The sequence below is a fragment of the Lactuca saligna genome, chromosome 7, assembly GCF_052625555.1.
Source record: "Lactuca saligna cultivar CGN05327 chromosome 7, ASM5262555v1, whole genome shotgun sequence".
Taxonomy (NCBI): Eukaryota; Viridiplantae; Streptophyta; class Magnoliopsida; order Asterales; family Asteraceae; genus Lactuca; species Lactuca saligna.
This window is the reverse complement of record NC_136423.1, coordinates 113,934,032-113,952,765: the sequence shown is the minus strand read 5'-3', so window position 1 is coordinate 113,952,765 and position 18,734 is coordinate 113,934,032. Positions and strand designations below refer to the sequence as shown.

Here is an 18,734-nt window from a genome sequence, read left to right as displayed (position 1 = left end):
GTGCTCACTTGGTCATTTTCTTTTCTTACATGATTTACTATTAATTGTTTATTATACGATTTATGTTTTGTTTAAAAGACAACAATTTGATTAATTTTGACTATAGGTCCACGGAATGACATAAAAATCAGCTTCATGTGCACTGATCCAAATTTCGTCGTCTTCAAGCATTTTTGAGATCGAGTTTTGAAAGAACTTGTTATCTTACTAGTTTTTTGTCACTATAACCCCAAATGAGTATTCGGCAGTTTTCTTAGCTAATGAGGTTCTAAAAAGTAACTTTTAAAAATGACTTTTTGAGATATGACAATAATGCTCTTACTTTAACCTAAACACGCTCCATCTGCCTCCATTTCTGCTAATAAACATTTTTACCAGATATAATTTAATTTTAAAACTAAGATGCTATTGCTTCCATTTAAACCACCACACAAACAACCAACCAACCTATATATATAAATTGTGCACTCAACGATGCAATTGAAATTGTTGAATTAACCATGTGAAAGTAACCACATCCATACATAGTACGTAAGCATGATTAAAAAGATAAAAGATATAGTCGTCAAACCTTGTACAATTACAATCACATAGCAAAAAAAAAAAAAAAAAGACATATAACATCCTCCTAAGCATAGTAGTTTAAGCTTGCTTTCTTCTTAGCTTGAACTTGGATGATTCCTTCATTGAAGTCTTCATGGTTCACCTGCAACATAAGAATAACATATTTTGAAATGAATTTTTGTTCTTACAAAATAATACATAAAATAATAATAATTATCAAGGAATGGAATGTAGTTAGTACCTCAGTGGCATCGCGACGAAGTGCTAGCATGCCTGCTTCAACACAAACAGCCTTCAACTGGGCCCCATTGAAATCATCGGTAGAGCGAGCCAGCTCTTCAAAGTTGACATCCGGATGAACATTCATCTTTCGCGAGTGGATCTGCAAGATCCGCGCCCTCGCCTCCTCCGTTGGATGAGGGAACTCAATCTTACGATCCAACCGTCCAGATCGCATCAAAGCAGGATCTAAAATATCAGCCCGATTTGTTGCTGCGATCACCTACACTTTCTCATGTAGAGTAGAGTTAAAACTTAAAACTAGACAATGATATGAAAATTCTCTCCATTTTATAAACCAACCAAACATAAATACCTTGATCCTGTCATCACTGCTGAAACCATCTAACTGATTAAGTAGTTCCAACATAGTTCGTTGCACCTCCCTATCTCCACTAACTTCACTGTAATGTTATATATTGCTTTTGTTATTTCTTGCATTTTTTTTTGTAACATAATCAAAGTGGTATGCATACCTATCAAAACGTTTTGTACCAATAGCATCAATCTCATCAATAAAAATGATGCAAGGAGACTTCTCTTTTGCCAATTGAAACGCATCACGAACAAGTTTTGCACCATCACCAATAAACATCTAACCACACCAAACATTTCCACAATTCGCGAATCAAATTTTGCGTTTATTTATTTATTTATTTCCACAAAAGTACCTGAACAAGCTGGGGCCCAGCTAGCTTCAAGAAAGTGGCATTGGTTTGAGCAGCACAAGCACGCGCCATTAAAGTCTTTCCAGTTCCTGGAGGCCCATATAAAAGCACTCCTTTTGGTGGACGAACCCCTAATTTTTGGAACCTTTCTTTATGGGTCATTGGCAATACTATAGCCTCAACTAGCTCTTGTATCTGTCACATTTTAATAAGAATTGTAATTTCGGTTGAAGATATTGTAGATGAATAAATAAAAATAAAAAAGTAAAAGGTTGCCTGTTTTTCAAGTCCTCCGATGTCATTGTAATCTTCAGTTGGTTTTTCATCGACTTCCATGGCTTTGACTCTGGAATCATACTCAGATGGCAATGTGTCTAATATTAAGTAACTATCTTTGTTTACACCAACTAAATCACCAGGCTTTAGCTTGTCGGGGTCCACTAGCCCAACCACAGGCAAGAAAATAGTCTGTAGGAGGAGGAGATACAAATGTATGTAAAACAGTTGCTATAAATAGAAAGATTGATGGATATGATGATGATGATGATGATGATGATGATGTATTGTAGTAGGTTACCTGACGAGTGGATGTTTTTAAGACAACACATTTGCCCTTCCTTTGTGAGTCCAGGTCAATATTTGCACCATCTTCCTCAGCTTCATCCTCTGGGTTCATTTCCAGAATCTGAAGCACCATAGATGACATTAGTAGTATAAAATGTAGGAGCATAAATATCTGACATGTAAGTTCATCAGGTTTACATTATATATTATACCCTATCAAATTTCATTACCTAAATCACCTAAAAAGGACAAGACTCCAGTTAGCAGTTGTTCATCGAGGGAGTAATGATGTCTAATATAGCTTCATTCTTTGTAGGTATGTATTAAGGCAAGTATGCCCAGATAATAATATATCTCTCAAAATCCAACAAGGTTTAAGCTGAAACTTCAATAAGATCTAATTTAATTTCAAATTTAGCACAGTAAACAGAGTTCTTATCTTCAGAACTTTGTGTAGCATCTAGATAACCCTAATCTTCTACCATCACGACCAACAAACTTAGGGTTTTGCAACTAGATGGCTTTCCTTAGGTTTTGAGAGCTTCTTGTAGTTGTAGCATCTAGATAACCCTAATCTTCTACCATAAGAACTAACAAACTTAGGGTTTTGCAACTAGAGAACTTTCCTTGAGCACTCGTCAAAATAGCAAACATACTTACTTAAAAGAATCAACGTAACAAAGTGGAACATAAGAACAACGGAATATTAGGAGTACCTCAACGATATTTCCGACCAAGTAAGGAAGTTGCTTGTTAAGTTTGATCTTCTCCTGATTCTCTTTAATCTTCTCCTTAAACGAATCCAATTCGAGATTGGTTCTCTGCAATTCTTCCTGATAATTGCACCACAATAAACAATTTCAAATTTTAGAAAATGTTATACATATATGGAATAACGAGAAAGAGATCCATGTCACAAAACCTTGAGGATCCGAATCTCGTTATCCAGAAGACGAGAAGCCCTCTGAATGTCTTCGGTTGACATAGATGCCAGCTGATCGTCTTCAAAGCTCGTGTCTTCTGCCATCGGCGTCGCCATCGTTAACTCAGGGAGAAAAGAAAAGGAGGGCAGATGGGTTTTCTATAGAGCTTCCTTCTTGGAGAGAAAGCAAGCTACATATAGTCGGACTTCGGCCCCGAACCGAGTCAGATCCGTCGGGTCAAGAGCCTTTTAAATAAAAATATTAACCTTTCACTAAACAATATTTTTATGGGTTAATGTGGTAAATTATTATTTTCATAGTGTTTTTTTGTTTTATCCTTCAATTTTATATTTGCTCATTAATTGACATTATTTAAATTTTGACATTGTAAAAAAAGTTTGTCAAACGATTTTTCAAGATAACATCATATGGATGGTTCAAAAAGATTGAATGAATGTAGTATTCATTTACAGTTTTTCTTTTGTGATTTATAAAATTAAAAAAAAAAAAAAATTAAAAAAAAAAAAAAGGAACTTCGGCATTGTCGTGTTTTAGCAAAAGAGTTTGTGTAAAATAAAATATTATATGTGCATAATTATAGATGTTAGGGCTTAAGTGATTTTGTTATGGGTGAATATGTGATTCAAGTGGCATTTGAAGGGAATATATGTCTAGTTTATTTCATACATAATCTAGTTACAGCTTTAAGATGGGTAAAAACTGCACTTCGTATAGCATTGTCGAACTAGTGGAAGCATGGTGACTTTGCTAATCTTATATGATGAAGACATACTTAATCATAAAAGAATTATTGTATATTCTAACCATGCTAGACCTTTTCGCCTTGATTCAGAATGTATTTCTAAAAGGAAAGATTTAAGAAGAAAAATATACATTCTTGAAATATAAAATCTATAGAGATAGATAAAATGAATGTTCAAAGTTTTGTATCTTTATTCATATACAGACGATATCTTGAAAGGGATCAATATATAAATTTCTTTTGGAGGAATCTTGGTATTGTCACATGACACTAAGTTTGAGTCAGCCTCAAAAGAACCTGGTTCATAGGTTTAAACTAGTTGAAATGATTTACATTCGATTTTTTGGCAAATGAATCCATCATTTATGTCATATTACGCATAAGCATTGGTATATGATCATACTATGAGCACATCATAATATACCAATTGAATACATGGTTAAGTCATCGGATGACTATAGAACCATTCTAAAAGTACATTAGAAGAACTAAGAGAATGTATATGAGACAATTAATGTAGAATAAAATCTTCATGTAAAGAGCTACATAAGATTTTAATTTCTAAGCAACTACAGATAGTTATGAATTATAATTGGATTATAACTTCATAGTGGGATGAAGACTAAGTTTAGTTGGAATGAGGTCCAAGCAAAACAAAATGACACACTCTACTACAATATAAGAGTACACTACTTTAGAAGTTTAAATCTAATATGATTGGATGAATAAGTTCATTGAAAAACTATGTTGATCTCTGTCATTCAACGATCACATTGAAATCTTTGTGACTTCGAGAGTATACTTAATCGAGCTAAAAGACTCTATGTCACGAAAGACACCAATCATATACTCTTATATATTTAACTATACCTGGAGTAAAGTCAAATATGGATATGATAGTATTCGCAAAATTCACAAAAATTAAGTTTAGTCGAACTCATTAACAATATTATTTTTCTTAGCTAAGTATGAGTGATCCACTTCAGCTATAAGACTTTATTGTTCTAGAAATGGGATTTTGATTTGGATATTGGAACAATGTGACAACAACTATTATATAATGTTTTCATATACTGGGATATGATCATAACATCAATACTTGTCGTGTTCTATATTAACATGTCTAACCATGAATAATCTTATTATTCTTAAAGTTCATAGTCGGTCATAATCATGGGAGCAATTATGAAGTAAGATTAATATGAATTAGATTAGTTGACTTTCACCGGATGAAGGTAAGCAATGGGTTAGACAAGTATAAACACCCTAATGTGCGGAAAACACTTAGGTCAAAGTGTTAGGAGGTCATTGAGTTGCAACAAAGGAGTATAAAGCATTGTAATTGAGTTTATGGTCCATGGACCATACTTAATGAAGTTTACGGCCCAGGGGAGTTTACTCCTGGCCGTAAACTCTCTAAAGGGTATCCATTTGTGGCTTAAAGGTAATATGTATTAAGTGGTTAAGTGTTCCAGTGCTAAACAAGAGGCTAGGTGAGTTTAAGGTCCAAGAAATGACCTTAACTTGTGTTTACGACCTGAGAACCACTTCCTCGTGAGTTTATAGCCATAAATTCATGGTGTGAAGTACCATTTTGATGTTTGAGGTTCCTAGTTCAATGGTGGTTAGTTCTGAGCTAAGTTTTAGTCATAAGGAAGGAAGAGAGGGCATCATTGCACCCTTAAAGGGAGTTTACGGCCTTGGGAGATCCTTGGTCGTAAACTTTCATTCATCCTTGGATTCTTGATGTTTATAATCCCTAAACATGTTAAACCTAGTGTACAACGAGTTAGAACAAGAGTACTTACGATCTAGGAGCTTGAATGGTCGGTTTTGGCCAAGAACACTAGTGTGTGTTCTTGGTGAAACTTGAAGATCTACACAAATGGAATGATTTCACGGGTGAAATCATGTAAGATCACTAGTTCATGTAAGATATCAACTAGTTAGGGCAAGAAACTTACGAGTTTTGAAGATTGGGAACGAAGATCGAGATGATACTTGAGAGGATTTGGGAGGAAATCAGCCAAGGGAAAGAAGGGAATGAACAAAATGGCCAACACTTCATCATATAGGGGGAGTTTACGTCCTACATGGAGTTTACGCCCGTAAACTACCTTGTGGTGGCCGTGAACTCCTGATCAAGGTGTTATAGGCTTGTTCTTTGAGCTATAACTTCAACAGATAAACCCCGACACTTATCCCTTAAGTGTACAAGGCTCAGAACGCTCAAACAGACTCCAAATTGTGCTAAATAATAGCAGGAATGAGTTTGACTTTCAATGAAGTGTTTGACTGTACAGGATAGAAAATTTCGGGTTGTCACAGATCTTGTATGCTCAAGAATCATATTAAAGTGGTATTGTTAATTAGCATATAATATTAATGGGTCACACTAATAACAACTTGATACAGTTGATTATTTTATTAGAAATTGATTTTAATAAATATTCAATAAACTATTATATTTAATTAGAAATTATTTATTTCATGGAAATAATAATTTTCATTAGCAAGTAACATTATATTTTATATGGTATGATTTATTAAGTCATGTACAACATTGTGGACCATAAGGACTTTTTGTCTTTTACTAAAGGGTCAAGGTTTATATCTTAAAAAAAAGTTTATAAAAATTACCAAGTTTGACTTCTTTTTTATATACAAAACCGTAAGCATGCTTGCATTTTGCAAGTGATGGATTTTTTTTATTATATAAAGGAAAAAACCATGCTTTGGGGAGTATCGGAGACAAGTAGAGTATATGAGACATAATGTTCTTAAAGTGTTAAGGACTAATGGTCCATGGAATAATTTTATGAATGCTTTTATGGGGCTTTCATTTCTACTCTCTATTGGCTTATGAAAAACCGTAACATGCATAGAATGGGATCTATCTCTCTTTCTCTCTCTTTATATGTCTATGTATCTCTCTCTCTCTCTCTTTCATTCATCCTTTCTTGAAGAACACTTGCATATTTTAATCTCTTTGGTTCATATTTTGATATGAACTAAATCTTAAAAGAGAGAGATATATAAGAGTTTAAACAAAAGAACTAGCATTGTAAATCAATTTGAGTCATTGTTGGGTGTCTTTAAAGCTCATCATTCTTCATCAACTTCCAAGACTCCCAAGAGGATCCAAAGAACTACAAAGGTTGTTACTTCTTCATTTCTTCTTTGGTTGGTACTTAAATCTTTCTACAACTTGCAAGATGATCCTTGGTGGGTATAAACTTGTTTTATGTTATTCAAATTATCAAGTCTCCCGTTGCCTAAAATCATCTTTTTAAACTAATTTTGAATAAAAATCCAACAATAAATGCACATCATTGTGTTGTTATTGTATTTTAAAATTCAATAGTGTACCTTGTATAAATTTAGGGGTGTTAAAGGGGAATTGACTTGAAATTCAATATTATACCAACAACACCATTCCAACCACACTCAAAATCTCTCTCATCGCACTCCTATTCTTCCTTATGTTTGGATCTTCAACAATGTCTAGTATGAACGCATTTGCTTAAAGGAATAAAAGCATGTACATGGTTTTGTGTAAGTGTGGTGTTGAAGCAAGCTTCTCCATTTCATGGACTAATAAGAACCCTAAAAGAAAGTTCATCGGATGCCATAGCTATAAGATATTTTTGTGTAGAGTGTGTATATTATGGTTGGTGCTCAAGCTTTTTGACGTGAAAAATATGTGCATAATCCATCAAAATAGTGTACTATTTCATGTGACTTGACCCACCATTACCAAATCAAGACTACAAGGACCTGATTGTTGATACATGATGTATGTGTAGGTCAAGGTGTTGTTAATGCTCAACTAAAATAGAGAATCAAGGTAGGAAATTGGTCTCGTTAATGAATTTGGTGTTGGTGGTGATAGTGCTTATTGGAATCAAGGCCATTGTTTAGGATTGTAATGTTGAACAATTTATATATGGTGTTAGCATATCATAGGTCGAGGTTGTTGTTTGTAAGGTTAGGTTAGTAAATATGGTCTTTTGGTTATTGTTCATTTAATGAAAGCGATTGTTTTGATCTTTTGGGTAGTTGTTGTTTTAGGACACATGTAATGAAGGTATTTAAAAGTCACTTACAACTATTCTAACACTAAGTAATACGTGACTTGAAACACATGTATACGAATAAGCAGCTATTAACATGAAACCATAATAAACTCACTTACAACTATATTTTGCTTCTAATGACTTTAAATGTTGTTTATTCACTAAATAATATTTTTAAAAGTCATTACTACCCTTTTTGTCATCATAACCATATATAATATTTATGTATTGAAAATACAAATACATATATTTATATGATATTTAATATTTATATATGTATACTGTGACATCCCAATTTTCACAGCCAGAAAAGACCGATTTGTTTATGCTTTATTTGAAAACCAGAGTATACTTCTAAAGAAATATGTTGCGGAATTTGTGTCTCAAAAATATGATAAAGAATTTATCAAAGCATTTTCAAAGAAATGTATTTTCATTATATTAACAACCTCGGGATGTCATTGTCAATACTGATGAAGAGCATAAACATGAAATGAGTGGGTCAGGCTTGGGAGCATGGTGAGCACATAGGGTTTTCAACCCATAATAACTAAGTTTATTAATTTCATAAAATCATTCAACCCGATTACCAATTCCTGTTATCCTCACTTTACGTCCCTAAAGCATCTAATTCAAGGTACCTAGCCTAAAGATTTTCACCGGGATGACAACATTGCCTAGGGGATTTGTCAACAAGTTATGTCAAATAAGGCAACCATGAGGGGGATAGAGTACACTTGGTGAACACGTAGTTCAAATAAACACCTACAGCTTGTGAGCCTGCAATCGTTCCACTAGACTGTCTAGAATAGTCTGTGGTCGTTATCTATAATCTGCTAAATGATTGGATCATCGTAAACATCAAGGCCTCTCATCATTTTATCACACATCAACTATTTCATATACTCATGTTTTACCCAACCTTTTCGTAGATATAAAATACATATACAATTTAAATCATTTAAAACATGTATAAATCGTTCATCCAATATAGATATCAAGAACACATATAATATGCATACATAGCACGTAATTTATATTAAATACTTCATATTTGTGTGTAAGATGAAAGTAACTATGCACTCACTTGTTAAAATGATGATTCCCAACTCGGGCAGTGCTTCGCTTCTAACAATTTTATTTTCCTTCGACGAAACCTAGTATCATTACCACTAGATTTTAGTATAATGTTTATTACGGATAATTATTAGTCTACAGATTCCCTGAGAATACAAGTGGTTTTGAAAGTGTATCAACATTTAAGTTTGTGAGTTCAAAAGAATGTTTTTATAGTGAAAACATGTCACTGAATCTGTGAAAATGTTTGTATGTTTCTTTAGAAAATCCAATATTTTCTTTAGTAATGAAAAGTAGTCTTAAACCCTAAGACCCAAATGTTTGTTCGTTACTGTATTTTGTAGTTGTGTATGAAAGTATTGGTTTGTATGCTTGGTTACCACCAGTAGTTATGTATAGTAATGTAATGTATGAAAACCATGGCTACCATAAGTAATGTATAGTATAGTTCTGTATGAAAACCTTGGCTACCACCAGTATGTATAGTAGTTTTATTACTTAAAATAAAACCATGTGTTTGTATTCCCTGGAATCCTCCAGTTGCAGTGTATGATAGTTCTATTAATTAAAATAAAACTATTTGAAGAATTGAAATCCAGTAAACAAATGTTAGTTTATAATGTTGTGAGTTTGGTATAATCATGCTTGATATGACCTAGCGACCTCTATGACGTTCTTCAGGCGTTAGAACGGTATGATATTTGTCACCCCAGGCATGCTTGCCTAACTGTAGCTAGCAGTTCAGGTGTGGGATTGTCGGTCTCGTATAGATCTATACACAAATCTCACGCTCTCCCTCCAGGAGACTCTGGTTATACTATGGTATGATTTAGTTCCACACCCCGGAGGGTACAATTGAAGTAGTGTCTCACAACCCTGTATTAACTAGTTTATGTGTAGTGTTGTAGTGTTCCCTTGTACTCAAAATCGTATGTATAACTTGTAGAGTAATAATAATTATACTTAAATAATTATTTAGTAACGTACTCTTGTATTCGGAAAATACTATTGTATATCACAAACTATATCTACCATAGGTTATATGTTTGTTTATGTATAGTGCTCTTGTTTTAGTAAAACCATGTACTGTATCACAAACTATACCTATTATAGCTTGCATGTTTGTTCTTGTCTCTTGTATAGAATTTTGTACAACTTCTGTAATGTTTTCAAACTATATCACCTATAGTTTGATTGTATGTTATGTATGAACGGAAAACTTTGCAATTATAGTTGTATGTTGAAAACTACTCTTGTGTTCAAGATGTTACAAAAGGGATAAAAATACCTACACATTTTTATAAAGTGTAGTGTTTTTCCTCTGTTTGTATCAATTGCAAAAGTTTGTAAATATGTTTGAAATTTTTTGCATGAACACAAAAATCCTTGTGCTTTACTTGTATTCCCCTCTGAAAACATTAAAATAGTAAAAATGTAAGGGTATGAACTCACAGTCGTTTGTGCACGTGTCAGACAACAAGACTGGAAAGATGACCCTCGAGTTGATGTACACGAGATTAACAGATTCCTAATAATTAAACACATAATTGTATTTAAATTAGCGAAACCATTTATTTAAGTGTTAGAAAACACTTTCTTTTATGTTAGGAATAGTTACCGAAAATGGTGTAAGTGTCAAAGAGGTTTTCAGTTCCAATGAGTTTTTGGCCGAAAACTGGTTTTCGGCCGAACACGAGTTTGCGGCCGAAATCAGGTGTTCGGTTCTGTTGGTGTTTTCGGCCTTTTGAAGATATGAAGGTTGTTCTTAGTGTTCTTGAGGAAAAATATGAGGATTCAAAGGATTCCTATTGAAGATATGAATGCTTATGGATGATCCTTGTGAGAGAACTGAGAGAGTTTTCGGGTGGAAAGAGTGAAAAATGAACAGGTTATCGGATGAAAACCTTTATATCGGTTGGGTTTTCAGCCGGAGATGGGTTTTCGGCCGAAAGTTGTTTTCGGCATGAGGGTTTTCGGCCGAAAACACATAGTTGAACGAGTTTTTGCTATTTTTCGAGGGAAAACTTGATTTTTCGAGTGTTTTTGGTTCCGAAACTTATATAAATTTTATTTATATAACTTAAATAGTTTTCTAACCCTAACGAACTTAACGAAATGAATAAAATTCGAAATTTTATTTAATGGCATTGACTTTTTTTAACTGGAAAATTATCGGGTTGTCACACAAAGTTAGGGTTTTAAGGGGGAAAACCTAATTTCTTAGCTTAAGGCCTAAGTAGCCCAAGAACTCCATCCAAGTGGTCCTTGGACAAAATATCTAGGGCCTTCCTGAAAGATTTCGTCCAAACCATCTAGGAGGGTTCTATAGCCCAATTCCACAACTATCAATAAATTACCAAACAACCCCTGCACTTTTAATTAATATAATTACTCTCAAAATTAACTCTAATTAATTTCTGATTAACTATTAATTAAATAATATAATTTCTAATTAATATACTATTTTCATAATACATTAATAAATCATTTATTTCAATTTATTAATCAAAGAATAAATTTAACCCCTTTTTCTCCAAAAATCATCATGTCCAATTGCTAGTATGAGGGCAACCCAAAATAAATGTGCTAATATCAGTTCAAGTACATACCAATTATAGTTATTGACTTAGACACCTAATCCAACATAAAGGTCCCTAGATTTTTCCTCTATAAATTGTAACAATATAAAGGAAGTTTTTCAAAGCTTTCTTTAGGGGTCATTTTCAACAGCTTTAGAGCATACATTTTAGCACTTCGTGCTTGCAAGTATGAAATATGTACACGAAGACTGTCATTTAAAGTTTGTTATATATGTTTCCCCCGCAACATATCACATGTACTATCAACTTATATGCCCTTTAAGAAGTGACCCAATATCTTTTTGTTGGTTTGTCGATGATGGGGAATGAGTTGTGTGTTTGATCAAGTATGTCTCTTCGATAGTTTAATCACTTAAAATATATCAATATCTTTATCTTTTGTAGTCTGTATCTACTATTTACAATTTTTCCACAATGCAAACAACTTCATACCTATCTTTTTGTAGATTTTGTCACTTTCATTTGGAAGCCTTCAGTATTACATTTGAATCCTGACTTAAGCTTAATTTCTTTTTTACTTTTAAAGAGTTTATACTTCTTTACATAAGACGTATAATTGTGGGATGTGACACCTTTACGTTTTTGGTGAGCTAATTCTTGGCAATGGTAAAGATTCAGGCATACCCCAATAAGTGGTTTGTGCTTCTTCAAAATTAGAAAAATAATAAGGAAACTTTTCCTTTTGTGGTTTTCGGGGGTTTTGGGGCTCAACTTCCTCATCTTCAAGTTCAATATCATCTCCCATCAAATTCAATGAAACCCTGAAAATGTCCAACTGGTTCTCCATGTGGAATTATATTACCATCATTAACCAACAACATTAGTTTTGTCTCATCATTTGTAGATTCATCAACATCAACTGTTAGAGAAGCATCATCAAAAGCCTTACCTTTATATCTAAAATCACCCATATATATATATATATATATATATATATATATATATATATATATATATATAGGGTCATTATAAGGACACATGGTTGATTGTCATAGGTAATAAATTACAATTTTGGTTACTTCCTGCACAGGAAGACCCACTGCCACAAAAACGATTATCATTAGGAAAGTGTTGAATACCATTTTCCATAACATTATTAACAACAAAAAAAAAATGTGTTAGGAGACATACTACTAACAAAACTAAGAAAATATCCGACATCACTATTGTCAAGAATTTGCATAACTATATTTGATCAAGGACGTTGAAAAGATAGATATATTTGATTAATGTATAACCTGAACTTAAAAGCAACCAATGCGATTAACCTAACGAATTTGATATCATTGTTTATGTCTACACCAAAGTATGTGTATTCTTGAGTAATATACTACATAGATATTTTGGTATGCTGTCATTGCCCTCCACTAGAAATTTTCACTCGAAAAAAATCAGTATACATACTCATTCTTTTAGATAACGAAAACTATCAAAGAACAATATTTGTGGATGAATTGGTGAAAGAGACACAAATACCCTATTTTAACCACTCTGAAGCGAAACTCTATTGCCGTATGTTTCGGAATACACTTTTCAATTATAAAAGTATGGATGTCGGATTCCGGCTCCAAATCATACCTACAACCACCAACTCTGGAAATTAACATAAATACTTTGGGATATCATATTCCAGAAAACATAGTCCATAATCTATTTTGTTAGTCCGAAAAGTACGATTATCAGATTCCGAACTCAATACCTATCAAACAACTCCAACTCCATAATGAATGTAACTAATTTGAAATACGATTAAAAAAATTATAAGACGGTTAAAATACTTAAGAGTTAGATTACTTAATTGCTCTATTTTTTTTTATTAAACGCTTGCTTTAGTATTAGGGATAATGTCATAAAAACCCTCAAGTTTTCATGATTTTGTCGGTTTTGCCCAAAGTTGAATTTTATGTCCGTTTTTACCCTAACATTTTCCAAAAAATGTTCGGTTTTACCCTTTTACCGGTGATAATAAGTTACCATTATATTAGCTTCACAAAAAACCCTTAAGTTTATAGTTTTTTACATTGTTACCCTTAAGTTTATATTTTTTTTACACTTTTACCTTTTGTATTTTTTTTTCACATTATATGTATTCATGCAGAAAAATTATACTTATACACGAAAAAAATTTAATTAAGTATTGTATTTATATTTTTTTAATGTTATTTCTTCATATATATATATATATATATATATATATATATATATGTGTGTGTGTGTGTGTGTGTGTGTGTATGTGTGTGTGTCTATAAGTTTTTTCTTGGATAAACCATTTAACATGTAAAAAAAATGAAAATTAATATGTTTTTAGAACTACAAGTACATATTTTTATGCATTTAAATATATATATATATATATATATATATATATATATATATATATATCAATAAAAAAACTTGTTGAATCAAAAACATGTTTATATAAGTATATATATATATTCTTAGAGGTGTAAATATGTATTTTGATATATATGTTTTTTTAAGTATAAATATATTTTTAGAAGTATAAATACATATGTATATTGTAACGACCCGTTCCCGGTACGTTGATTTATTGGTAATTATAGTGAGTTTTCTAGAGGGACTCGGCGAGTTCTAGCCTGACTCGCCGAGTCGGGTCGCGTCTGAGGACACGCGTGAGCCGGGGACTCGACGAGTCCATATCCCCGACTCGGCGAGTCCATCTTTCTGGGTGAAACCCTAAAATCCCCGGGTTGCCCACTATTTATACCACCTTATAGCCCCCATTCTCGCCTCCCTCACCCTGAGAACACAGTGTTAGAGCCCCAAACCTCCATTGAAGAGCTTATTTGTGTTTGGTGCCCTCTTTGTGAAGGTGTGAAGAAGGAGAAGAAGGAAGAAGCAAGGAGAAGGGTTGGAGTGCAAAGATCCAAGGCCAAATCAGAGTTTATTGAGGTATTTTCGGAGTTCCATCTTATTTTATGCTTTAAACTTCCATTAGGGCTCTCCTAAGAGCTAGTTGGTGCTTGTTTCAAGCCTTGCACTTGCATAAACGTCTTATTAAGTTGATATATCTATGGATCTGAATGTTGGGGTGTTGTAGAGCCCAGATCTACTGTCTTTTTGGAGTTATATTGCATGATAACCATAGATCTATCCATTTTATGCATCTTTTAGCCTTATTTCCCTTATTCATTAGGTTGTGCACGTAAAGTTGGAAACTTTACGTGGTAAAACAGCTTTTTGGACTCAGATCTATCAATTGTATGCATTGGATTCAAACAAAATCAAGTAAAAATCAGTTGCATGGCGGCGACTCGGCGAGTCGGAAGAACGACTCGACGAGTCGGGTCGCGAGTCCCGAGTCCTTCAGTTTTATCAGTGTCGAGTGGACGAGGTGAGTCAGGAAGTGGACTCAGCGAGTTGAGAGTAGACTCAGTGATGGAGGGACTCGACGAGTTGTTCATACAACTCGGCGAGTCCAAGGCAATCTTCTTGGGAATCAAGAACAACTCGTCGAGTCTGTTCATACGACTCGACGAGTCGGATGAAGATTGTCTGAGTTCTTTGATCAAGAGGGTACTCGTCGAGTCGATGCCATACTCGACGAGTAGCAGTGAGCAGAAGTGAAAAGTGAGAGTAGGACTCGGCGAGTTGGGTGGCCAACTCGGCGAGTCAGCCCAAAAGAGAGTTGACTTTGACCAAGGGTAAAAGAGTCATTTTACCCCAAGCGCAGTGTTTAGTATTTGATTGAGTGTGTTATGGACTTGTAGCCGAGGAGATTCGGGATCAGCCGCCGTTAGCTTTCCGAGCCACACACTCAGCAGCCAGCCTACGAGGTGAGTTTCCTTCCAGTAGGAACGGGTCTAAGGCCACAATGCCGGCCCGTTCAGTTAGCAGCAGTTTCCGGATTTAGGTCCGATGCAGCAGCTAGTATGTTCGATGCCTTCGTGGTTCGAACAGGATTTGTGTGCTATGTTTATGTGTTAAGTATTATGTGTTTCGGGCCATGGCCCGATGTAGCATGTCGTATATGTGTTATGCTAGTTGATGTGTTATGCCATGCCATGTTCAGTCAGATAGTTCCGGACTTCGGTCCGATGCAGTTAGTTCCGGACTTCGGTCCGATGCAGGGGACAAGGTCCCAGTCAGTTCCGGACTTCGGTCTGATGCAGTCAGTTCCGGACTTCGGTCCGATGCAGTAGTTCCGGACTTCGGTCCGATGCAGGGGACAAGGTCCCAGTCAGTTCCGGACTTCGGTCCGATGCAGTTTCCGGGCTTCGGCTCGATGCAGTGGGCAAGGCCCAATATGTGTTTATATGTTATTGTATGGTATGTGGTAGTTTGGGGGAGCTCACTAAGCTTCGTGCTTAGAGTTTCAGTTTTGGTTTCAGGTACTTCCGCAAGCAAAGGGAAGAGCTCGGGGTGACAGCATCGCACACACCGCAGCATGACTTTTATCCTGGGGATGTCTCTTGATGTTTTGAGTTGATGTAGTATGATACAGTTTTCCGCACAATATTTTATTATGTTTTGGGGATACATTGCATGTGTTTATGTTATGATACTTATATTATGGTTTTGATTATATGGAAAAACGAAAATTTTTGGGTCGAGTTTTTGGGTCGTTTCAAGTTGGTATCAGAGCCCTGGTTTGAGGGATTCGGACACACTTCCGGGTGTATCTGAACTCAAACTAAGGGGAAATAAAAGATTTTAATAAAAATGTTTTACAAAAAGAATTTTGAAAGCACTTAGAAAGAAAGAATTGTTTTAAACAAGATAGAGGTGTGTGCATGCGGTCAGCCGAGCTCAAGTAAGTACTCCCAAATTACCCATACAAGTTATTTGTTCAGTTTCAGTTTCAGTAGAACAGCATGCTAGTGTAGGGCTAAAGATCTAGGAGAATGCCTTATGTGCCTATTTATGTGTTACAGCTTTATGAGTATTGCATGCTAGAATTGAGTAGACAGCAGTAGGATAGCCTGTTTAGGTTATGCCTGATAGTACGAGCTTAGCACTCTATGCTAGTGTAGTTTCTTGTTATAAGAATAGTTTTGCCTGAGTCTGTTTCCCGTGTCCGAATGCTGCTTGCTTCGTGCTTAGTGGGATTCTGAGTAGTGGGAGTTAGCCATTAGGTGAACACGTCACACCAAATGTGATTGGGTTTGAATAATCCCAGAGTGCTGGAACTGGCTCTACTGCGCAGCTCTTGTTTGAGTCCAACCGTTGTAGGGACGGATCCTTTACTTGAAGGATTATCTGATCCTCATCACATGTGATGGTGTTTAGGTGGTGGCTAACTGGCAGTATGAGGAGACCTACAGCAGCTGAGGACCAGTCGCGTTGAGCTTGAAGTTTCCCTAGGGCAAGCCTAGGATGAGAGTAGCAGAGAATAGCAGCGGTAGAAGTGACTTAGTGGAGTCAAGGCAGTTCTTGAGGAAAGTACGGATAGATGTGGAAGGTAGTAGGGGCCCATACTACTGAAAGCAGAGGATCCGTACTCGAATTAAGGAAGGCCAAGACAAGACCAGGAAGCTAGTAGTAGTATCATGATCCCTTGAGATATTTCAGTGTTCTGATGTTGTTATGATATGTTTCAGAATGGTAGTTTTGCGTCCGAGGCCAGCAGCCGGCAGTTCAGATGCCGGAGGGGGATCAGGATCGGGATCAGGCCCGGAGGCCGGGCAGATGGATGAGCAGACTAGGGAGTTCCTTTCTTCTGAGGTTACCCGCATCATACTAGAGCAGACTCCTGTGATCTTCGGTTCAATCAAGGAGGGTATTTTAGAGCTGATGGATGAGAGATTGAGTACTTTCCGTGCCGAGATGGCGGCCGTGATGGGGTCGTGCACACTTACGTTCAGGGAGTTCAGGGCATGCAGGGCTCCTGACTATCATGGGGAACGGGACCCCATAGCGAGTACCAGGTGGTTGGCGGATGTGGCCAACGCATTCCGCACTAGCAGATGTCCCGAGGGGGACAAGGTCAGATTGGCGTCCTGTCTTCTGAAGGACAGGGCACGAGATTGGTGGGAGGAGGTCGGACATGCCATCGGGGATGATGCGGCACTGGATGCCATGACCTGGGCTGATTTCTCTACCAGGTTCAGAGCGGAGTTTGCACCGGTCATCGAGGTGCAACAGTTAGCTAGGGAGTTCCAGGATCTTACCCAGACTACAGAGACAGTGGCGGAGATCACCGCCAAGTTCAGGGAGAGGGCCCTTCTTGTTCCTCAGTATGCAGCCGATGAGGATATGAAGAAGGCCCGTTATCATGAGATGCTGCGGAGTGACATTCGCATGTTTGTGAGCCGGTCCAGTTGTAAAACGCTGCACGACATGATTGCTAGAGCCAGAGAGAGGGAGATTGATCTCGAGATGGAGAAGAAGAGGAAACCGGAGGCGGTTTCGGGTTCAGGCAGTGTGGGCAAAAAGCCCAAGGTTTCAGATCACAGGTCCAGGGGTCAGCAGAGCCACGGTCGGTGTGGCAAGTGTGGGAGGTTGCACGAGGGGGCGTGCAAGGCAGGAAGTTCCGGCTGCTACAAGTGCGGTCGGACTGGGCATTTGAGTAGGGATTAAACGGCCCCTGCTACTACGGTTACAGCATCAGATCTGATTTGCTTTTAGTGCAATCAGAGGGGACACAAAAGGTCCCAGTGTCCCAGTTTAGCTGCAGCAGGGAAGGTGGTCGCACCTGCCCCTTCCACCCTGAGGATTACGGATGGCCGGCAGGGCCGAGCTGATGCGCCGGTGGCGAAGAGCAGGGCATTTCAGATGACATCAGAGGAGGCGCGAGCGACTCCTGATGTGGTGACGGGTATGAATCTTTCCTTCATCTTTAATTGTTATTATATCGTTTGAATGTTACCCGATCATTTGTATCGCTTGCGCTTAGCAAGAGATTTAGCAGAACTCCAGGGGAGCTGGATTGTCCACTAGAGGTTGAGATAGCAGATGATAGGACCGTGAGGGTCGGCAGAGTACATAGAGGGTGTTCCCTTCAGATATTTGATGAGCAGTTTTCAGTGGACCTGGTTCCTATTCCCCTGCGTGGGAATAAAGTTATTGTGGGCATGGATTGGCTGAGCCCCAATGGGGCGGTGATTGATTGTGAGCTACAGCTAGTGAGGGTTCGCACTCCCAGTGGGGGAGAGATAGTGATTCAGGGCGAGAGGCCCCAGCGAGGACCGATCTTTTGTTCCGCCGCGAGGGCGAGGCGCTATGTTCAGCAGGGTTGCGCCGGTTTTGTAGCTTACATT

At 36.7% G+C, this 18,734-nt stretch overlaps 1 protein-coding gene across 1 annotated transcript; it reads right to left on the bottom strand.

The window, feature by feature from the left end:
- Positions 1-475: 475 nt before the first annotated feature.
- LOC145004977 (26S proteasome regulatory subunit 6A homolog) lies at positions 476-3,175 on the bottom strand. The gene is made up of 9 exons (XM_078964009.1): positions 2,998-3,175; positions 2,792-2,908; positions 2,089-2,196; positions 1,788-1,979; positions 1,515-1,706; positions 1,320-1,438; positions 1,160-1,247; positions 806-1,066; positions 476-706 (listed from the first exon to the last, which is right to left on the bottom strand). Exons 1-9 carry the CDS (start codon positions 3,112-3,114, stop codon positions 629-631), a joined length of 1,272 nt encoding a protein of 423 aa, XP_078820135.1. The 5' UTR covers positions 3,115-3,175; the 3' UTR covers positions 476-628.
- Positions 3,176-18,734: the final 15,559 nt, after the last annotated feature.

Excerpts from the sequence above, each read along its gene's own strand:
- LOC145004977 (XM_078964009.1), bottom strand. The coding sequence starts at position 3,114 with ATGGCGACGCCGATGGCAGAAGACACGAGCTTTGAAGACGATCAGCTG. Across the intron at positions 2,197-2,791 it reads TGGTCGGAAATATCGTTGAG|ATTCTGGAAATGAACCCAGA; the intron begins GTACTCCTAATA and ends ATGGTGCTTCAG. Across the intron at positions 1,439-1,514 it reads CTGGGCCCCAGCTTGTTCAG|ATGTTTATTGGTGATGGTGC; the intron begins GTACTTTTGTGG and ends TGGTGTGGTTAG.